Source organism: Podarcis vaucheri (assembly GCF_965113315.1).
Source record: "Podarcis vaucheri genome assembly, chromosome: 10".
Lineage (NCBI taxonomy): Eukaryota > Metazoa > Chordata > Lepidosauria > Squamata > Lacertidae > Podarcis > Podarcis vaucheri.
This window is the reverse complement of record NC_138748.1, coordinates 10,439,571-10,461,730: the sequence shown is the minus strand read 5'-3', so window position 1 is coordinate 10,461,730 and position 22,160 is coordinate 10,439,571. Positions and strand designations below refer to the sequence as shown.

Sequence of the window (22,160 nt, the reverse complement as noted above, 5' to 3'; positions counted from 1 at the left end):
GTACAATCCTAACCATGTCTACTCAGAAGAAAGTCCTGCTGAATTCTAAGGAGCTTATTTCCAGGTAACTGGAGTTCAGAGAGCAGCTTTAAGTAACAAATGGACGTTTACTATACTGTACTTTGGGTATTTTTATAAATTTGGATTATAAACATATGCACAGTGCAGATGAGCTGCACAAGGGCTGCAACCTGAGAGAGGTAGCCTGGGCATGGGCTTAAAAGTTGAAAGCAGATTGAGCTTAAAAGGCTCAACTTCAGTGGTACCTTGGGTTACAGACGCTTCGGGTTACAAACTCCGCTAACCCGGAAGTAGTTGCTCCAGGTTGTGAACTTTGCCCCAAGATGAGAACAGAAATCGTGCGGTGGCGGCAGCAGGAGGCCACATTAGTGAAAGCGCGCTTCAGGTTAAGAACAGCTTCGGGTTAAGAACGGACCTCCGGAATGAATTAAGTTCATAACCCGAGGTACCACGGTACAGCAAGTTCCTACAGATAGTTCCTTGGAGCTATCTGTGGTCCTGCAGTATCTGCTCTGCCACCTTCTCTGGGGGATCTGGCAATGGCGCCGAGCAGGGCATCAGATTTGGAGAAAACCCAGCAACAATTATATTGCTATTAATTACCGTATTTTTCGCTCTAGAAGACGTACTATTCCCCTCCTAAAAAGTAAGGGGAAATGTGTGTGCGTCTTATGGGGCGAATGCAGGCTGCGCAGCTATCCCAGAAGCTAGAACAGCAAGAGGGATCACTGCGCAGCACTCCCTCTAGCTCTTCTAGCTTCTGGCTTAGCCCCTCAGTCCCTTCCCCCACCTCCCGCAAAAGCCCCAAAGAGCCGAGTTCCCTTTCAAGAGCCACGCGGAGTGTGTGTGCCCTTGGGCCCTTCTCCCTCCTCGGGGAAAAGCCTGCAAGCACCGCACACACGCTCCACGCGGCTCGTGAAAGGGAGCACTGAGCAGAGCCTGGGATGCATACAGGCTCTGCTCAGCGCTCCCTTTAAAGAATTTTTTTTTTATTGCATTCCCCCTCTAAGAACTAGGTGCGTCTTATGGTCAGGTGCATCTTATGGAGCGAAAAATACGGTACTTGCAAAGTCAGAAACCTTTCCAGACTGAAGGCAGATCCTGAGTTCTCCCAACAGACCCCTTCCTCCTCCCCTCTAAGTGGGCAGGTTGTGTCTGACATTACTGGGACATTGGTGGCGCTGTGGTCTAAACCATTAAGCCTCTTGGGCTTGCTGATTGGAAGGTCGGCGGTTCAAATCCCTGCAATGGGGTGAGCTCCCGTTGCTCTGTCCCAGCTCCTGTTGTTAAACCTAGCAGTTCGAAAGCACGCCAGTGCAAGTAGATAAATAGGCACCGCTGCGGCGGGAAGGTAAACGGCATTTCCGTGCGCTTTGGTTTCCGTCACGGTATCCCGTTGCGCCAGAAGCGGTTTAGTCCTGCTGGAAAGCTGTCTGTGGACAAATACTGGCTCCCTCGGCCTGAATTGAGATGAGTGCTGCCATCCCGCAGTCCCCTTTGCCTGGACTTAACTGCCCAGGGGTCCTTTACCTTTTTACCTCGACATTATTGGGGCAGCCCTGAATTTGCTCAAGTGTTTACCTCCTTCTCTTTGCACTATGTGATTCAAATGAACTATCTGCAGGATGCACTCCAGATCCTGGTCTTGGTAGCCCTTCTCGCGCATGTCGTCCACAGAGTCAGGATAGATCACTTGATCCCGTAGCGTTCCAATGGACATGTAAGGTCTGTAAAGCAGCAGAGAGAAAATTAGCCGCCTCCCGGGGAGTCACATCTCAACCCTGCTGTTTAGGGTTCTTTGAGCAGCGCATAATGCTTTAAATGTGGTGTTTCTAAATACTGTAATTATTTGAGGGTGACTGTTTCAGTAAACACACTCTAGAGAACAATGCCTTGTTTGCAGAACAGACTGCAGTGCAGCGACATGGATCACTGTGGCTCAAGAGCAACCCGCCTGATAAAGAAGAACCGCACATTATCCCTCGCACAAAAGTCACCTTGCCTGAGTACACAGTAGCGTACATCAAAGTAGGAATGCATTTTCCTGTTCAATTTCTTCCAGGTACACCGTGGAACTCTCATTTTTGAGCCTCGGTTATTCAAAAGCTGCGATTTTTCGAAATTAACATTGCCCACATCTAACAGTGAGTAGAATGCCCCACACCCCATTTTCCAAGACAACGGATTGTTTGTATACATTTATCAGGAGCTCCCAGGACTTAAGCAGGGAATCTTCAGCCCTTTGCTGCTCTCTGTGGTGAGCTACTAGGATTGCAGTCTGCAGCATATTTTTTTAAGGGATGTATTAGTTCTCAGCTGCTCGACTGGTCCTACCGATCCAGGCAGGCCACCAAATCCTCCTAAACAGGAAGAACTACAAAAGCCTTCCTCCTCCCAGGTGTCAAAAACGGTTATTTATGTATGCTTCTACTGCGGCCCGTGGTTTATTAGCCCAAAAGTGGAATACGAGTGAGATTCAAACCAAAGAAGAATGGCAACTAGAGCTGACAGAATATGCACAGCTTACAGAGTTAACATGGAGAATAAGAGAACAAGAAGAACATACGTTTAGAGGAGACTGGGAAATGTTTATTGAATATATCGGCGAAAATTGTGTACAGCTGAAAACGCTGGCAGCATTAAGATTAATTCAACAGTGTAAATAAGTTTTGATGGATGTATGATTGATTGATATTTATTATGGATGTAATAATGGAATACTGAATGGTTTAGTTTTTGTAAAACATGCAGGGATTTATGATAAGCAAAATGAACCATGGAAAGGGAAGAAGGGAAGTCAATGATATTTTAAGGATGTTTAAATGAGTATTTTATATTGTAAAACAGAAAATATATACCTACACAAACACAGCCTTCCTCCTTGGGCTAGAACAGGCATAGGCAACCTCAGCCCTCCAGCTGTTTTAGGACTACAATTCCCATCATCCCTGACCACTGGTCCTGTTAGCTAGGGATCATGGGAGTTGTAGTCCCAAAAGACTGGAGGGCCGAGGTTGCCTATGAGGTTGGCTAGAACTTGCCTGGGCAGCAAAAGCCTTCCCAGCTCTGGCACATTTTGGATTTACTCTTTCAAGCTTTCATTCCTAGCCTTGTTCCTCAGTATTGACTCCTGACTTGACTTCCCAGCTCTGACCTCCTGGCACAACTTTCTGGTTTCCAGCTTCACTCTGACAGGTGCTCAGCCTTGAGAATGTCCTCTGGCACATTCAGATAATGGCAGACACAGAAAAGTGCCGGACTCTAAAACTGTCTGTGCCACAAACAGGCAAATACAGCAACATTTCACCAGGTTTACAAGCAAAGAATCTACAAATATTTACGACCAGGGTACATGAGAACTAGACGTAAGATTCAATATTCGTTCTCCGCAAATGGAGCATAGCTGGATGCCTACAAAGAATTATTTCATTTGGGCTTATGGATGGTATCATTTTTGCTATAAAAAACAAACAAAATTTCCAGGACAATTTGCCAAGCTAGATTCTCCTATAGATAAGCACACAGGCAGTCTAGAGCGCTCCAGTTGGAGAACAGCCTTTACCAAAGGTGTCATGGACTTTGAAGACACTCGAACTCAGGACGCAAGGGAGAAACGTGCCAAGAGGAAGGCACACTTGGCAAATCCACACCGTGATCAACTCCTGCCTGGAAACCAATGTCCCCACTGTGGAAGGACGTGTGGATCCAGAATTGGCCTCCACAGTCACTTATGGACTCATTGTTAAAACCGTGTTTATGGAAGACAGTCTTACTCGGCTACGAGTGACTGTCAAAGAAAGAATATTTTTGAGCAGAAAGAGTAATTGCTTTGTTGTTGTTTTATGACAGGTTGAAGGTTCATCCTAAACACCTTGTGGGAATTTTTGCTTTACAGTTCCACAATTGTTTTCACATGAAAACTTAGTCTACTTTTATAGAAGTAGATACTAGAAATAAATTTTCACGGAATCAGATGCAATACCTATGTAAACATGATATTAACTGTAACTCCAAGGCTTGTGTTTCAGATCATCTGTGACATATCAGGACAGAGTTAGAGCACCAGTGAATATTTGCTTGACATTATATGATGGCTTCCCAGAAATAAGAGAGCAAATATTACAATGTATTTGGACAGAGGCTATATAATATTATAAGCCATTTGAGCAAAGGACTCTGTTTTATGTGTGAGAATCCCCAGAATCTCTGTTTTACTTGCTTTTATACACTGCATATGTTTTGAGGTTGTTTTATTATTATTATTATTATTATTATTATTATTATTATTATCCTATTTGTTTTGATGGATATCGTTTTTATACTAGAGATAGTGTACACCACTTAGGGGTTTTTAAAGGGCTAAAAGGTTTAGAAATTCCTTTAAATAAATAACTAAACAATGAAACATATGATGAGCACAGCAGTTGTCGGAGGATTCAGGATCAATATGTGCATGTGAAATGAGCTTAAGGCGGAACTGCGGTCTTTTGCTGTGGCTTACTAAAGGAATTCATTTGCTCTGGGCATTTAAAAAGAAAACTGCATTCACTGAATACTGGCACCCAGTGCTCCAAAAAATGCTTCCTTCTTTGTGTTACATGGACACATGTCACATGAATGTCACATGTGACAAATGACATTGACTCAGTACGACATCAGAGTCAGGATGTGGCATGACCAAAAAATGTTACATTCTTACGGGTTTTCCAGCTTGGTTTTTTGCTTTCTACAAATGCATATGTACATATTACGCGTGATACTATGTGTTCCCATGTCAGAAAGCTGTAATAATATTACCTGAATTTATTATTGATAATTTTACCCGATGCTGAAAACAAATGTGATCAGAGGACTTTGGCTCTTCCGCCCTTCCTTCCTTCCTTCCTTCCTTCCTTCCTTTCCAAAGAAACTGGTCTATACTGCATTTCACAAGGGTCTTTATCTTCACAGCAGTGGGAAGAGAGACAGTGTGGTGCAGTGGTTACAGTGCTGGACTGGGACCAAGCAGACCTAGGCTCAAATTCCCATTCAACCACAAAGCTCAATGAGGGGCTCTGGGCTAGTCATGCTCTCTCAGCCTAACCTACTTCAGAAGGTTGTTGTGGGGATTAAATGGGAAAGGGGGATCAAGTCATCTCCAGCTCCTTGGAAGCAAGGTGCGATATAATTGCAATAATAATAAGTGCCACGTCATAAAGATAAAGCAAATCTCTGACCGGAGAGGCGGCTGTCTCCAGTTCTCACATGCAGTGGGCATCACTATAGTGAAATCTCTGAGAAGACCGCCAGCTCAATCCACAATTCCTCACACACCATTTGCACCCGATGCAATTCCACACGCATATTATTTGGATGATGGTCCATGATTAACTATGTATAAATAGGGGACTGGATCATTTGAAAAGCGATTTAAACACAGAATCAGAACTGAAACAAACAACTGGGTAGTGAGAGCTAGTAAAGGTAAAGGGTCCATTAGGTCCAGTCGTGGCCGACTCTGGGGTTGTGGCACTCATCTCACTTTATTGGCCAAGGGAGCCGGCGGAGAGCTTCCGGGTCATGTGGCCAGCATGACTAAGCCGCTTCTGGCAAACCAGAGCAGCGCACGGAAACGCTGTTTACCTTCCTGCCGGAGCGGTACCTATTTATCTACTTGCACTTTGATGTGCGTTTGAACTGCTAGGTGGGCAGGAGCAGCGACTGAGCAATGGGAGCTCACCCCGTCGCGGGGAGTCGAACCGCCAACCTTCTGATCGGCAAGTCCTAGGCTCTGTGGTTTAACCCACAGCACCACCCGCGCCCCTCACGTGAGAGCTAGTATTGGTGGCAATTTCTTAAGGCCTCTGGACTGATTTTATTCTGTTGTTCCTGGGAGAACCGTCCCTCCAAAGCTTAGGAATTAGGCTAATATGGGTGCTGGGCTGACACAGCAGTCTTTCAAAACCTGCATCTTACAGATGTGCAATGCACATTTGCTGGAATTCTCAAGGCTAATGGATAGGAAAAAAATATCTATAGAAAAAATGATCTACAGAACACAACGGAAGGCTTTTGATGTCAGGGAACTGACATCGGAGCTAGAGGCGGAGGGAAGGCTCTCAAATGATGCTGGAGAAGGGCCCAGCAGGGAGAGAGGCTGGGGAAGCAAATCAGCGCAACACCAGGGATATAGAGGGGCTGATGGGGGAATCGGCGAGAGGGCTCCAGGACTCTTCACCGGACACCAGCGGGGAGAGCACGGGTCCTCTGCTACCCACGCCCACCCTGCGCAGAAGACTTCCGCGCAGAGAGAGTAGGAGGAGACTGGGTGTCAAACAACTTTTATGTTGGAAAAGATTTAAGAAGCGCCCACTGACGGATTCTGCTAGCGACTGAGGCAGCCACGAAGTGAAGGGCTGCCCAGACTGAAAGGTTTAGCAAGGCAACAAAGCCCGGAGAGGCGGCAACTTATGCACGAGCAACCCATACACATTACATTTACAGAACATAAAAACTAAGGGCATTTCTTATACTGAAGACTTTGGTGGGTTAAATACCCATTCCCCATCTCCCGGGAACTTTGGGAACTGTAGTTCTGTAACAGCTTGGTCTTTAACCAAGAATCCTCAACACCTTTAACAAACTGCGATTCTGATGATGCACTGTAAATTTGTACTAAGGGCAGCCTCAATGGTTTTTATGTATGTGACGACAGAGGCAAGGATTCTCTATGAACCAAAACGGAAGACGTGAACACCCTCAAGGGAAGAATGGTTGATAAAAATCTTTGTAATATGCAGAGATGGCATATTACAAAACTGACGGCACTGATAAAACATACAAGTAAAGAATCTTTTAAAGAAGACTGGGAACCCTTTCTAGTCTATAGAAAAAGTTATTTCCCATATGCGAAGACCACAGTGGGGTCTGAAGTGTAAGAAAATAGCAGAACATATTAGGAAACATGTTAGAGAGGATGAAATTAGACGACGGAACTTTAAAACGCAATTATATGTAAAGGTAAAGGGACCCCTGACCGTTAGGTCCAGTCGTGGCCGACTCTGCGGGTGCAGCGCTCATCTCGCTTTATTGGCCGAGGGAGCCGGCGTACAGCTTCCGGGTCATGTGGCCAGCATGACTGACTAAGCCGCTTCTGGCGAACCAGAGCAGTGCATGGAGGTACCTATTTATCTACTTGCCCTTTGAAGTGCTTTCGAACTGCTAGGTTGGCAGGACCTGGGGCTGAACAATGGGAGCTCACCCCGTCACGGGGATTCGAACTGCCGACCTTCTGATCGGCAAGCCCTAGGCTCAATGGTTTAACCCACAGCGCCACCCGCGTCCCTAATTGTATGTAACTTGGGTTATAAACATTGATGTTGGATGAGAAGGAAGTCACTAGTTCTGTTGAACTGGAATATGATTGTTGAGTATCAAATGTAACTTTCTATATGGAATAAAGAATAAAATATTTATTGCAATAAAATAAATAAAATAAAATAAATATGTACCGTAGATTTGCCCTGTTGGAAGTTAAGTTCTGTTATATACATTTGCCCATCATGACGATGGAGGAACTGCTAAAATATACACGTCTGGTGGAATGTCTAACGAAGAGCATCTTCTCTCTATAGCATTCTCCCACTCCATTGAAATAAGTTCAAGGGTGTTTTAGGGCAAGCTTTAGTTTCCACAACTCTCTCCAGATATAAATAATTGATTTGAGCCCAAAATAGCCAACCGTAAGCTTTCCTCTCCAGTATCCAAGAGCGCCTGCTAAATATTTCAAGGAGCTCAATTACCAAGCCTGAGCATAATTACCTTACACCCGCTAACATAGTTTACGGGGCACAGATCATAGAGCTTTCCCAGCACGATGTGTAATTAGAAGCTACTGTCACAGGCAGAAATATATTATTGCACAATAAACAACCGAACCGCAGAAAGAGCACAAATCCTTAATCTGGAAAGGAAGCCGTGCGATTGAAGGATAAGCCAGGTTAAGCAACGCTCCTTGATTTCATGAAATTTTTATCGGCTCCCTTGCAGCCGCGCAAATCAGAAACTGCCTCCGTCAGGGATTCAGAACCACTGGGGAGACGCAGCAGGGAGCTGGCTGTCAATCACGATAAAGTCAGCGCTGTGAAATCTCAAGCAGCTGTCAGGACATTTCCTGCCCTTTATGACACTTCCTTTGTAAGGCTCTGGTGCGAAACGGAGGAGCCGGAGAGTTGGGGAAAAGATTACAAGAACACGTGGCCTGAACGTAATGCATGACCGTGACATGCAAGTAAAAAAGGCGGTCAACTTTTCTTGTTACATCACCACTTGGGAGCACACTGATGAAGAGCTGTTGCTGACATGATCGTGATTGCTATTATTATTTACATATAAGCCAGTACAAGTATTTGAACAACTGCCCCCCCCTAACAAATAGATGTCAGTATCTGTTTCAAGCTGGGAGGCACAACAGGAAAACTGGCCAAATCTATAGTAAGACAGAAGCACTTACCGTGCTGGCCTGAATATAAGCCTCACTTTCCCCCCAAATTCAGACCGCGAAAAGTTAAAGTGGGGCTTAAATTCGTGACCTTACAAAAATGGGCTTTTATGACATTGCTGCTGAAACAGATATACAGTAAAACGGAATGGGCGTGAGTGCCTGCGGAATTTTAAGGGAGCGGCTTATATTTGGGTATTGCCTTTTTTTCCCCCCCCTTGAATTTTAAAGGTGTGGCTTATATTCGGGTGCGGCTTATATTCGGGCCAATACGGTATGAGAAACCATTCTAAACCACGTGCAGAACTGAGATGGGATAGGTTGACATGGCAAAATTATGTAAATATGTGCAACCAAAGGCCTACAAAAAGAGGGTGGGAAAGAAGTACCACATTCCTAAGATACGGCGACCAGGGGGAAAGCATTCAGTGGGCAGATGCAAGACATGTAGGTTTTTGAAATGGGGTGTGGGTAGCTGAATCAATTTACAGTGGTAGCTCTGGATGCGAACGGGATCCATTCCAGAGCCCCATTCGCATCCTGAAACGAACGCAACCCGCGTCTGTGCGTGCTGCGATTCGCTGCTTCCGCACATGCAGGTGACGTCATTTTGAGCATCTGCGCATGCGCAAGTGACGAAACCCGGAAGTAATGTGTTCCGTTACTTCTGGGTCACCGTGGAGCGCAACCCGAAAATACTCAACCTGAAGCTACTTCAACCCGAGGTATGACTGTATAGTGACTGTACGGTTATGTTTCCTGCTAAGCCTACGAAGACAGAATTCGGAGTCAGGGAACTCTGAAGAAAGGGCTGTGCATAAAGAATTGAAATATTCTACTGCACCACACAACCCAGTAGGGAGGAATGGTTAGAGTGGGGGAGGCACCCATCAGGCCCAGGGTCAGTGAAGATGGAAGCTAGGTTCAAAAAGCTCTGGGATGTGTGTGTGTGTGTGTGTGTGTGTGTGTGTGTGTCATATTGCTAGCTCTGGGTCTGCGTATTGGATACTCAAATCTGCAATCCATCCAGGAAGCTCCTTCGGCCAGTGATCTTATCACAGCTTAACCCACACTGGGCTGATCTTGATCTATAACGTGGGGAGGGGAAGGACCCTGAACCCACCGCCTGAGCTTCTTGAAGAACAGCAGAAGCAGCTGGGAAGAGAAGAGTTCAGGATATTAAAAATAATTTTATTAAGCTGTGTGTTCTTGATTCTCAATTCCTGAACCCACCGCCTGAACTTCTTGAAGAACAGCAGAAGCAGCTGGGAAGAGAGGAGTTCAGGGATAATTAAAAATAATCATGTTATTAAGCTGTGTGTTCTTGATTCTCAATTCCACCCTTTTACGTGGTTTTGTATGGTTTGTGGCATTTTATGCATTGTGACTTGCCGTTGCTTTTATCAATTGTAGTTTAGTAATTCTTTATTGTAAGTGTAAGCTGTTTAAATGTCAGCAAATAATACTATTTACTATTAGATTCTAATGGATTGTTGAATCTTGCTTTATTTGATATGTTGTTTATTTTAAAGTTACTGTTAGTTTTTTGTATTGGGTCAGACTGTTGTTATTAATGTTTGATGTTTTATTATGTTTTTATATGTGTTGGAAGCCGTCCAGAGTTGCTGGGGCAACCCAGCCAGATAAGTGGGGTATAAAATTATTATTATTATTATTAGATAAGATGGTGAATGTAATAAGTAATAGCAAGAAGTATTAAAATAATCTGCAATACCAATTAAATGAAGAAAGCAAAATTATGTACAAAATTTTTGCTTTGGATGTAATCTACATAGTTTTTATTATTTTTAAAAAAAGGTTTTAAAAAAGTTATTACGTGACATTTACACACACCTTAGGGCGCAAGTGTAAATATGTGTTCCTTAACTTTGACCAAATCCTCCGTCATTCAAAACCTCCCAGGCAAGGGGCATTATAAATATCAACTTTGACGTTGTGCAAAGTATTTTAGGAAATATAATCCCTGTCTGGGATTTCTCTAACTCTAAGCCCTGGTTCTAATTAGCAGACGGCCAGAATGCCTGGGACGCTAGGGGAGAAAATGACAGTTAATCTCTAAAGCTAATATTCCCTCCTGGAGACTTGCCCAGGTTACTCCTATACATTTTATAATGGTAAATTGTATGGTCACATTTCTGGGCCGTATCTCATGCTGTATCAGTAGGCACAATGATACAAAAACAATTCCTCAGGCTATCTGTGTATTCACTTATAAATGGAGAGTTCTTACAGATGAAGGCAAGCAAAATTCTCAATTAAACCATATGGAATCAAGACAATCCCCATCTGGGCAGATTCAGCTAGGGCTACATTTAATTAGGAAGACAACACAGCATGTTGCCTTAAAGGGCTAGTCTACTAATTCAGAGAAATCCAATACAAATAGTGGCATTTGCAAACTGTGCTGAGTAAGATTCAAGCAGATGATGGCTGCAATGTCTCCTTCATTATTGACTTTCGGGAGACGTTTAAAAACATTCCTGTTTACCCATGCATTTGATGGCTAAAAGAAACAGGTCAGGACAACTTGAAACCAGTAAGCTTTTAGATATCCTTTTTAAAAAATGTTCTTAAAGGTAAAGGGTAAAGGGACCATTAGGCCCAGTTGTGACCGACTCTGGGGTTGTGGCGCTCATTTCGCTTTATTGGCCGAGGGAGCCAGCGTACAGCTGGTCATGTGGCCAGCATGACTAAGCCACTTCTGGCAAACCAAAGCAGCGCATGGAAACGCCGTTTACCTTCCCGCTGGAGCGGTACCTATTTATCTACTTGCACTTTGACGTGCTTTCGAACTGCTAGGTTGGCAGGAGCTGGGACTGAGCAATGGGAGCTCACCCCGTTGTGGGGATTCGAACCGCTGACCTTCTGATCGGCAAGTCCTAGGCTCTGTGGTTTAACCCACAGCACCACCCATGTCCCCAAAATGTTCTTAGGTGGGTTCAAAATATTTTAAATAGGTTTTTGTTACATTTTAAAATGTATTGTTTTGATGTTTTTGATGTTGGCTGCCCTGGGCGACTTTGGGAAGAAGGATGGCATAAATAGTGACATAAATCCATAGATGTTTTCCTGCACTAGTCCAGTTGTGGTGAGCCCTCAGCCCTCCAGAAGTCGCTGAACTACAGCTCCCATCACTCCTGGCCACTGACCACGCTTGTTGGGGCTGATGGGAGTTAGCAGCATCTGAAGGTCCACAAGTTCCCCACACACCACCAGCAGCCCCTTTCTCTTGAAATATATTCACACAGAAAAGCCCTCTGGTGGTTTAAGCTTATTGTCCCCACTTCAGTTGAGAGTTATTCATGGCCGAATCTCACGGAAAGCAACAATGCCAGCTCTTCCATTGCTTTCAGCAGCTAGGTAAGAGCTAATGTGCTTTTCATGTTAGGAGTGGGCAGTTTTTAATCAAGCTATTGCACAAGATCCAAACATCATTAAAAGTCCCACTTGCTTTTGTCAAGATAGAGCAATATTCTGCTGTTGGACCACCCTAATTACTCTTCAAATTGCTGCTTACCCTGTGTCTGTATCTCGCGATGAGTAAGTCCCCTCCTTTCCTATATCCTCCCACCTACCACACCAATGTGAAAATTTCAATAATCCTCCTTTTGATTTTTCCCGTTTAGAGATTGAGAAGCATCCCTAGTGTCACTCTAGTGGAAGCTAGTGTAGCCTTTTAAGAAGTCTGTCAACAGTTGTTGACTATGGCCTTTCTCTCGTTTTTCTAAAATCAATACCTGCCCCCGCCCCAATCCAAGAAATCAAAGAAGCCCAGCTGACACTCATAGACCTCCGATAATCTTATATTGGTTCATTGTTTTTAATTGTTTTGTTCCTTTGAGTTGCCTTGAGCACTATATCTCCAAAACACTTGTTATTTATAAAAAATATATTGTTTTGCGAAAACAGATACAAGTAAAAGCACAAACCTCTGAGGAATGTAGAACATATGCTGAGGAGGTGGTTTGTAAAGAACTCCTTCATAGACAGGCCACAAACCACTTAGAATCCTGAAGAGAGAACTCTTCCCACAACCATTAGGTCCAGTGATTAGAAGATGCATACCTTCTTCCACCTACAAGTTATGAGAAACACAATAACCTTTGAGAAAGCAATTATTTCCATCAGCAATCTAACACAGGACTGACTTTGATGCAACGTCAACCAAAGTTTAGAGTTATGACAATGCGTCTCAACAAGCTATGGTTTTCTGTCTGAACTTCAAACTACAGCTTAGGAAGTAGGCTTGTTTCAAGCAACCATAGTTTTGACAAACCACAGTTTAGGGGTTAGGCAACATGCTAAACTGTGGTTAATCTAACATGGAAACGGACGCTTCCCATCTCTTTCTTGTTGCTGCGGCGAAAGAGGCGAGGCGGGAGGGCGATGCAAGCTGGAATGTTAAACCACAGTTTAGCATTAAAGAGTGTTTTTTATGCACATGATTCTCAGCGATCCACACAATTGACCTTTTTAATATTATGTTTGGGGGAAACACGGCAGTGAAGAAGAATGCTGCAGTGAGAATTATGCATAAAAAAACACTCTTAGACTAGTCTTCTGTGCTCTCACTGTGGCTTGGACAGGAAAAAAGCAATTGAAATATAATTGTGGAGTCCCATTTACCATAACCAAGAACAGTGGCTTCATATATATAGTCCATAGCTTGTGTTTTATTCCCATGTGCTTCCTCTATTGGCTATAAACTAACTGCAGTTTATTTTTTACTAAGTAGGAACATTTGGCTTCTGCAAAAATAGGTGTGTGAAAAACACGCCCATGCAACATGTGCCATAATCAACAAGAGTCCCAATATTTCTTGGACTGGGCCTACAGTTTTAGGACAAAACCTTTCCTCAGTTGACTTGACCACACTAAGGTCAAAATCGTAACATTTGCTTTCCACAATGTGTTGAGTTTTGCGGTCTTTATGAACTGAGATTAATATGGGAAATCTAGGATCTCATTCTATGTCAGCAATTTGTCGTTAGTGAAAATGGATATGATTATATTTAGATCTAAATGAATATCAGAGCGGAGGAAGTAAACTATATATAAACATGGCAATTTTTCGCCAGAATTTTTACCCCTTCTGCACTTAGAAAGTGTCTCTTTTTAAAGAGACCATGTATAGTTACAACAATCATAAACGTTATAGTGCTAATAAAGTATGAGACACCCCCTTCTCCCCCCCAAAACTAATTACACACACAGAGAGAGAAGTGGGAACTGATACCCTATGCCACAATCTCATACCATTGTGTGTAAAACGTTATCATTGTGTGGTACTGCCAATTGCTTGGGTTATTCCCACCTGATATATATTCCCCTACTGCCAAATGAGGAATGGCGCAGTCAGTAGAGCGGAAGACTCTTAATCTCAGGGTTGTGGGTTCAAACCCCATATTGGCTGAAAGATTCCTGTATTGCAAGGGGTTGGACTAGATGACCCTCGTGGACCCTTCCAACTCTGCAATTCTACAAATCTATGATTCCTAGGGAAGTGCTGAGCAGGCGAGGAAGACCCACGCGATCAGCCCTGGCCACCTGGTTGCAATATTAGCACACATTCCCTACTGGGAATTCCCCACTAAGATGTTCTGTGGGGGGGGGAGTGTGAAAGATTTCCTGGTGTTTACAGTGGTACCTCGGGTTAAGTACTTAATTCGTTCTGGAGGTCTGTTCTTAACCTGAAACTGTTCTTAACCTGAAGCACCACTTTAGCTAATGGGCCTCCTGCTGCCGCCATGCCGCCAGAGCACAAATTCTGTTCTCATCCTGAAGCAAAGTTCTTAACCTGAAGCACTATTTCTGGGTTAGCAGAGTGTGTAACCTGAAGCATATGTAACCTGAAGCACATGTAACCCGAGGTACCACTGTATTTCCTAGCACTGAAAGTTCTAGGAATAAAAATGTACCTACTAATTCGCCAGGTATAAAGCACCGTGTTTTTCTCTCTATAAGACGCACTTTCCCCCTCCTAAAAAGTAAGGGGAAGTGTGTGTCTGTCTTATGGAGCGAATGCAGGCTGCGCAGCTATCCCAGAAGCCAGAAGAGCGAGAGGAATGGGTGCGCACCAATCCCTCTTGCTCTTCCGGCTTCAGCGATAGCCACGCAAAGACTCTTGAGCGCAGCCGGAGCGCTCCTGTCTCTTCACTCAAGAGGCTTTGCGTTGCTTTCTTGTTTTCCTCCTCTAAAAACTAGGTGCGTCTTATGGTCGGGTGCGTCTTATAGAGAGAAAAATATGGTATTGCTGGCTCACGGCATCTACATGATCAGCTCTCAGCCAATTAATGTGGCTGAAAAAGTTTATCACATCAATGGGCCAACAGCTGATTTGCATATAAAGCCATGCAATGCTATCCACTTGGTGAAGTAGTGGGTTCACCATCACCATCATTATTTTTATCATCATCATCACATATGACTCACCCCACCACGCCATGAGGAAGCAGCGTGGAACAATGATATCACATGGATCTATGCATATGTAGGGAGAGAGGTTATATGCTTCTATTCTTTACTGTGGAGGAAGCCCCTAAAAGGATCCTCAAGGGAAAATTATGGGCTATCTGGAAAACCACATAGTCCAATTCCATTGCTGATACTCTGCCATTTATGGTGTCCTCTGCTCAGCTGGGTCCTGCTTCATCTCAGCGGATGGAACTACAGAACACACAGAAATTAATGTGTGCAGTTGATGTATTAAAATGAATGGGAAAGCCAGAGAAACTCTTGGGTGCACATCTGTGCTGAAGCACTTATGTGTCAGGATCAGGAAACAGCATCAAGAACACAGAAGCACAAAGATAAATTCCCTCCCTTACGGATCATGTCCTAATTTAATTATTATTTTTTAGATTCTGCTCTGAAGTTTGCAATTCCGTAGCTTGCACATTTGCTTAGTTCCTTAAAACTCAAGGTCCGTTTGAGAGCTTTGGCTGGAAATGAGCCATGCTTCAAATCCTGAAGGCTCCTACCGACTTTTAAAAGGAACAGGATCAGTTTACTGATATACAATCCTTGTTTACAGACTGCAAAAAGACAGATCGTGAATCTCAGGGCCAGTCTCTTCATGCTATTAATCAGGGGTCACTAACCTAAGACCCGGGGCTGGATCCGGCACAATCATCTTCTCAATCCTGCCTGCGGACAGTCCTGGAATCAGCGTGTTTTTACATGAGTAGCATGTGTCCTCTTATTTAAACTGCATCTCTGGGTTATTTGTGGGGCATGCCTGGTGATTTTACATGAGTAGAATAAAGTAAAGGTAAAGGGACCCCTGACCATTAGGTCCATTCATGACCGACTCTGGGGTTGCGGTGCTCATCTCGCTTTATTGGCCGAGGGAACCGGCGTTTGTCCACAGACAGCTTCCGGGTCATGTGGCCAGCATGACTAAGACGCTTCTGGCGAACCAGAGCAGCGCACGGAAACGCCATTTACCTTCCCACCAGAGCAGTACCCATTTATCTACTTGCACTTTGATGTGCTTTCAAGCTGCTAGGTTGGCAGGAGCAGGGACTGAGCAACGGGAGCTCACCCCGTCACGGGGATTCAAACCGCCGACCTTCTGATCGACAAGTCCTAGGCTCAGTGGTTTAACCCACAGTGCCACCGGCATCCCATGAGTAGATTATGTGCTTTTATTTAAAATGCATCTCTGGGTTATTTGTGGGGCATAGGAATTTGTTCATTTCCCCCCCCTTCAAAATACAGTCTGGCCCCCCACATGGTCTGAGGGACAGTAGACCGGCCCACGGCTAAAAAAGGTTGCTGACCCCTGCTATTAACACTTTTGGTGAAGTGAGAATTTCAGAACACATTTCTTCTCCCACAGTATATGGGGGAAATCCCCACAGTGTTTTGTTTTTTGCAATTACTGAGTAAAGTAGAGGCTGACACCTTGCCTTATGTGGAATCTGGACACTTGCCTTCTAGGTAGTGGCTCCCACCCTGTGGAACGCCCTCCCATCAGATGTCAAGGAGATAAGTAACTATACAGTGGTGCCCCGCAAGACGAATGCCTCGCAAGACGGAAAACTCACTAGACGAAAGAGTATTCCGTTTTGGAGGTGCTTCGCAAAACGAATCTCCTATAGGCTTGCTTCGCAAGACGAAAATGTCTTGCGAGTTCCTGCGGGGTTTTTCCCCTCCCCCCTTTTTCTAAGCCGCTTATCAGCTGATCCGATAAGCTGATAAGCCGCTAAAAGCCGCTAAAAGCCGCTAATAGCGCTAATCCTCTAATCCGTCAATGGGCTTGCTTCGCAAGACGCAAAAACCGCTAGACAAAGAGAATCACGGAACTGATTCTTTTCGTCTTGCGAGGCACCACTGTACAACCTTTAGAAGACATCTGAAGGCAGCCCTATATGGGGAAGTTTTTAAATGTTTAATGTTTTATTATGTTTTTATATATGTTGGAAGCCGCTGCCCAAAGTGGCTGGGGGAACTCAGTCAGATGGGCAGGGTACAAATTAATAATAAGTAATAATCGTAAATTAATAATAATAAGCAATAATAGTACAATAATAATAATAATAATAATAATAATAATAATAATAATAATAATAATAAATTCTCAGTAAAGGTGTCTGGATGAAAGCACAGAAAAACTAACTTCTTACTGTAAAGCTAAGTGAAGGGGTCACATCCACATCAGGCACACCCACACGCCCACCTGAATCCTGGGAACTCTAGTTCACCCCTCAACAGAGCTACAGTTCCCAGCACAAACAATCCTCCCACAGATTCTTTGGGGGAATCTGTGTGCTTTAAGTGTGCTGAGAAATAATATATGTATGGAATGTATGCTATCATCCGGCGCAGGAGGATGGGATAGATTAAAGAAGTATACACAAGCTAGTTAAAATTCCTTTCAGTAACTAAAAACAAAATCCAAAAACCAAGCCCAGTAGGTTCTGTTAATACTTCTAGCCAGCTATCAAGCATGCTTTTCCATCTTCCTGGCCCTCAGGGTCACGGATTCTGAAGTCTCAAGGTTGTCTCAGCAGTAGAGCACTCACCCAACTTTAATACTCTTTTCTTGACTTGATAATGTTTTTAAGGCAAGAAGCAGAACTGCTTGTCTACTTAGGAGGCAAAGATAGGACATCTAACGGTAGCAATGGAACCCAAGAGTAGCTCTTAGGTGCTCTGAGCGTTCCAGCTGTTGTTATTAACCTGGAAATGGCATGATAATGGGAAAAGGCCATCCTCACTGTCTAGCCCTCTTTGCACATCCCAGTCCACACATTTAAATCAATGCCTTGAGGGTGGCAGAACTGCAGCAACTGCCCTTGTCCTTAAGCTAAGGGCTTGTGTGCCAGTGACCCCATTCCCAATAGTTTAGTCAGTATAGCTGAAATCACTAATTGAACAGCGTCTGAAGGACTTGGAGCAACAGAACAATCTGGCCATTATGAAGAAGCGCTGCCTTTGGTATGCCTTACCCCCCCCCCCAGTTTGACTCCCTGGCACCATATTTGTATAAATTAACCATCCCAAAATACAGACGTGCCTTCACATTGGCCAGATTGGATGTGATGCCCTCTGCCATACTTGAGGGCAGATACCGAAGGATTCCAACTGAGAAGCGACTCTGCCCCTGTGGAGACGGCAAACTGGAAACAGTGGCTCGTGTTCTCCTGTCTTGCCCCCTTTATAAAGACCTGAGGAATGAGATCTTCACCCCACTGCTACTTAACATCCCAGGCCGCCCATCTGAGGCCACACTGTTCTTCCTGCTATCAGATCAGAATGATCAGACAACAGCAAAAGTTGCTAGGTTTATCAAGGGTGCAATGAGATTAAGGGCCACTATTTGAACGATGGTCTTGGTCATTTGACGGTCCTTTTTATCCATTGTTGTTGTTTTTTAATTGTGTATATATTGCTTGTTTTATGTTGCTACGGCCGTTGGCTAATGCAAATAAAGTTTATCTATCTATCTAGTCAGTATAGCACGGAACTCTTAATCTCAGGGTGATGCGTTCGAGGCCCACGTTGGGTAACAGTTTTTTGCTTTCCAGGGGGTTGGACTAGATGACCCTTGCTGTCCCTTCCGGCTATATACTCCACTCACTGGGTGGAACAAGAAAAAGGACTGTACTTACACAGGGCCTGTATACATGGCAAGGGCTCCTTACTACAAGTACTGATCCTAGATGTGTAATAGTTTACATGCATGTATAGTCTTTTCTCATGATCTCTGCAATGGACAGGGGCAAAAACCCATAGATGCCTGTTTTCCTCTGCACATTGATTTAATGTGCGGGCCGCAGCATGGGAAAGGGAATCCTGTCTCCCTGTTTACCAAAGTCAGAGAAACTATAAGCTTCTAGCTTTGAGTCACTACATCTGCTTTGCTTGGTTCCCCCTCTTTTATATACTGTTGTCCAATTAATTAACAGAAGGTACATGAACTGCATGCTGCATTTATGCTAACTGTGGTGGCCACGGTCGGAAGATTCTTGCACATCGTCTTACTTTGAAGTTTAGTCTTGACGCCACCACATCTCCATTTGGGGTAATGATAGGAACGTTTTCACAGATAATTCCATGATCAACATCTATTACTCTTCCTACAAGTAAAGCAAACAAACAAAAATTACAACATGTTAGTGAAGCACACACATGTACAGGAAGACAGACAAAAAGCTGCCAGTCTTGGGAGGGCTTATTCATGCAACGGAGCCCTGACCGTTAGGGTCCAGTCGCGAACGACTCTGGGGTTGCGCCACTCATCTCGAATTACTGGCCAGGGGAGCCAGTGTACAGCTTCCGGGTCATGTGGCCAACATGACTAAGCCGCTTCTGGTGAACCAGAGCAGGGTACGGAAACGCCGTTTATCTTCCCGCCAGAGTGGTACCTATTTATCTACTTGCACTTTGATGTGCTTTCGAACTGCTAGGTTGGCAGGAGCAGGGACCGAACAATGGGAGCTCACCCCGTCGTGGGGATTCGAACCGCTGACCTTCTGACTGGCAAGCCCTAGGCTACAGCACAACTTCTGAACCCACCCTTCTCCTTTCAGGATCTTCTAAGTCTGCAAAGCACTCCTTGGCTTCACCTTCACTTAGCATTAGAGAGAATGAATGGTATTAGGGGTGATTAAACAGCATTAAAGCACACTGCATGGTTATTTCTTTTAAGTCCCAGCAGATGGAGCATGAACGCTCTTTCCAGCCATTAGCTGGAATACGGTGTTGTGTGTTGGGCCGCAGAAAGGTTAGCCTGTCTCCTTTTGGCTGGATGTGAAGGGCACTGCCTTACCTAATGCTAAACAGGAGTCTCACAGCTGTTTCTCTCTGTGAATCTGATCTTAAACATTACACTGAAGCCAGCCTCTAACTTCTGAAATCACTGGTTTAGCATCGTATTTCGATATCCAAAGCATGCTTCGCTACAGATGAGCAGAAACTGTTCAGAAAGTAATAAGAAAGGTGGAGCCATTTGACTTTTTTTTTAACTTATATGAATCCACATGTCTAACCTAAATACTGAAACCCTTCTTCATCGCAAGAATGTATCACTGAATGAATGCAATACCTTTTCTCAAAGACCTAAAACTGTTCCAAATAGTTGAAAACTATTCAACTATTGTTCCTAATGTAAAATAAACAATCGTTTCATTGTAAAGTCTGGCAGCATTTCTCTGAAGATTAACAAGAGTTCAGATATGCTTTTAAATAATCCAGATTTGTAACCAGGGAACGACTAAAGCAGTAGCAGCATACTATAGCCACACTTTTGACAATGTATTTATAGAATGACCTTCCCTAACCCCCATTGTTGTATGCCACTATAATTGTAAAAGTAAAGGGACCCCTGACCATTAGGTCCAGTCATGACCGACTGGGGTTGCGGTGCTCATCTCGCTTTATTGGCCGAAGGAGCCGGCGTACAGCTTCCGGGTCATGTGGCCAGCATGACTAAGCCGCTTCTGGCGAAACAAGAGCAGCGCACAGAAACGCCGTTTGCCTTCCCACCGGAGCGGTACCTATTTATCTACTTGCACTTTGACGTGCTTTCGAACTGCTACGTTGGCAGGAGCAGGCACCGAGCAACAGGAGCTCACCCCGTCGCAGGGATTCGAACTGCCAACCTTCTCATCGGCAAGTCCTAGGCTCACAGCGCCACCCGCGTCCCTATAATATTGTAATCTATAATTGTAGATTACAATAAATACAGTAGTGGGCTATATAACTGCTTTATTATACACTTTTGATCATGAGAAGTGAAGGAGACATAACGGTATAGGGTACAATACCTATCCGAGATGTAGTCAGAAATATGTAAAGTGGAGATTGTCTCCTTTACAGTCTCCCTCCTACATAGAAAGGTTCTAATTTTCAACTCATGGACTTTGAAAGAGAGCTGGGAGAACTATCCTCAGAACACAAAACTTAACCAGAAAATGTGGTTACAATTTAGAAAAGTGCACACGATTTGAAACCTCACTGCAGAACCAGAAATTACTTTTCAGTAAGTTCTCTTAAAGAATCTTCTAATGAGGGTGAAAGAGGAGAGCGCAAAATATGGTCTGAAGCTCAACATAAAAAAACTAAGATCATGGTCACTAGTCCCATCACCTCCAGGCAAATAGAAGGGGAAGAAATGGAGGCCGTGAGAGATTTTACTTTCTTGGGCTCCATGATCACTGCAGATGGTAACAGCAGTCACGAAATTAAAAGAAGCCTGCTTCTTGGGAGAAAAGCAATGACAAACCTAGACAGTATCTTAAAAAGCAGAGACATCACTTTGCCGACAAAGGTCCGTATAGTAAAAGCTATGTTTTCCCAGTAGTGATGTGAGAGCTGGACCATAAAGAAGGCTGATTGCTGAAGAATTGATGCTTTTGAATTATGGTGCTGGAGGAGACTCTTGAGAGTCCCATGGACTGCAAGAAGATCAAACCTCTCCATTCTGAAGGAAATCAGCCTTGAGTGCTCACTGGAAGGACAGATCCTGAAGCTGAGACTCCAATACTTTGGCCACCTCATGAGAAGAGAAGACTCCCTGGAAAAGACCCTGATGTTGGGAAAGATGGAGGGCACGAGAAGGGGACGACAGAGGACGAGATGGTTGGACACTGTTCTCAAAGCTACCAACATGAGTTTGACCAAACTGCGGGAGGCAGTGGAAGACAGGAGTGCCTAGCGTGCTCTGGTCCATGGTGTCACCAAGAGTCGGACATGACTAAACGACTAAACAACAACAACAACATGTGAATAAGGATCACTGAGTTTTCCCAGTAGTGATGTACGTATGGAGGTGAGAGCTGGACCATAAAGAAGGCTGAGTTTGACCAAACTGCAGGAGGCAGTGGAAGACAGGAGTGCCTGGCGTGCTCTGGTCCATGGGGTCACCAAGAGTCGGACACGACTAAACGACTAAACAACAACAAGTTCTCTTAGTCTGAGTAAGTCCTCCAATCCTACCCTATTTCACAACATGCTAGGATGCTGTGGAATTCAATACATATTTAAGGCAGCACCTTAAAAGCCACCATTTAACAATCCTGCAAACAAGATAATCCCCAAAATAATATACATGTTAATAGATAGAATGAGGGGTGGTCAAAAATCAGCTGTGGGGGGAAAGAGTATGCATTGGAAGCAATGAACAAGAAAAGAG

General features: G+C 44.2%; 1 protein-coding gene across 3 annotated transcripts in view; it reads right to left on the bottom strand.

Annotated features, from left to right (window-relative positions):
* ABCD2 (ATP binding cassette subfamily D member 2) overlaps positions 1 to 22,160 on the bottom strand; it is an 81,856-nt gene that overhangs the window by 5,755 nt on the left and 53,941 nt on the right. For all 3 annotated transcript variants that reach the window (XM_082239643.1, XM_082239642.1, XM_082239641.1), the window contains 3 exons: positions 19,010 to 19,104; positions 12,451 to 12,596; positions 1,603 to 1,748 (listed from right to left, as the gene is read on the bottom strand). In XM_082239643.1, the coding sequence (XP_082095769.1) occupies positions 1,603 to 1,748; positions 12,451 to 12,596; positions 19,010 to 19,104 (387 nt within the window). The remainder of the gene's footprint in view (positions 1 to 1,602; positions 1,749 to 12,450; positions 12,597 to 19,009; positions 19,105 to 22,160) is intronic.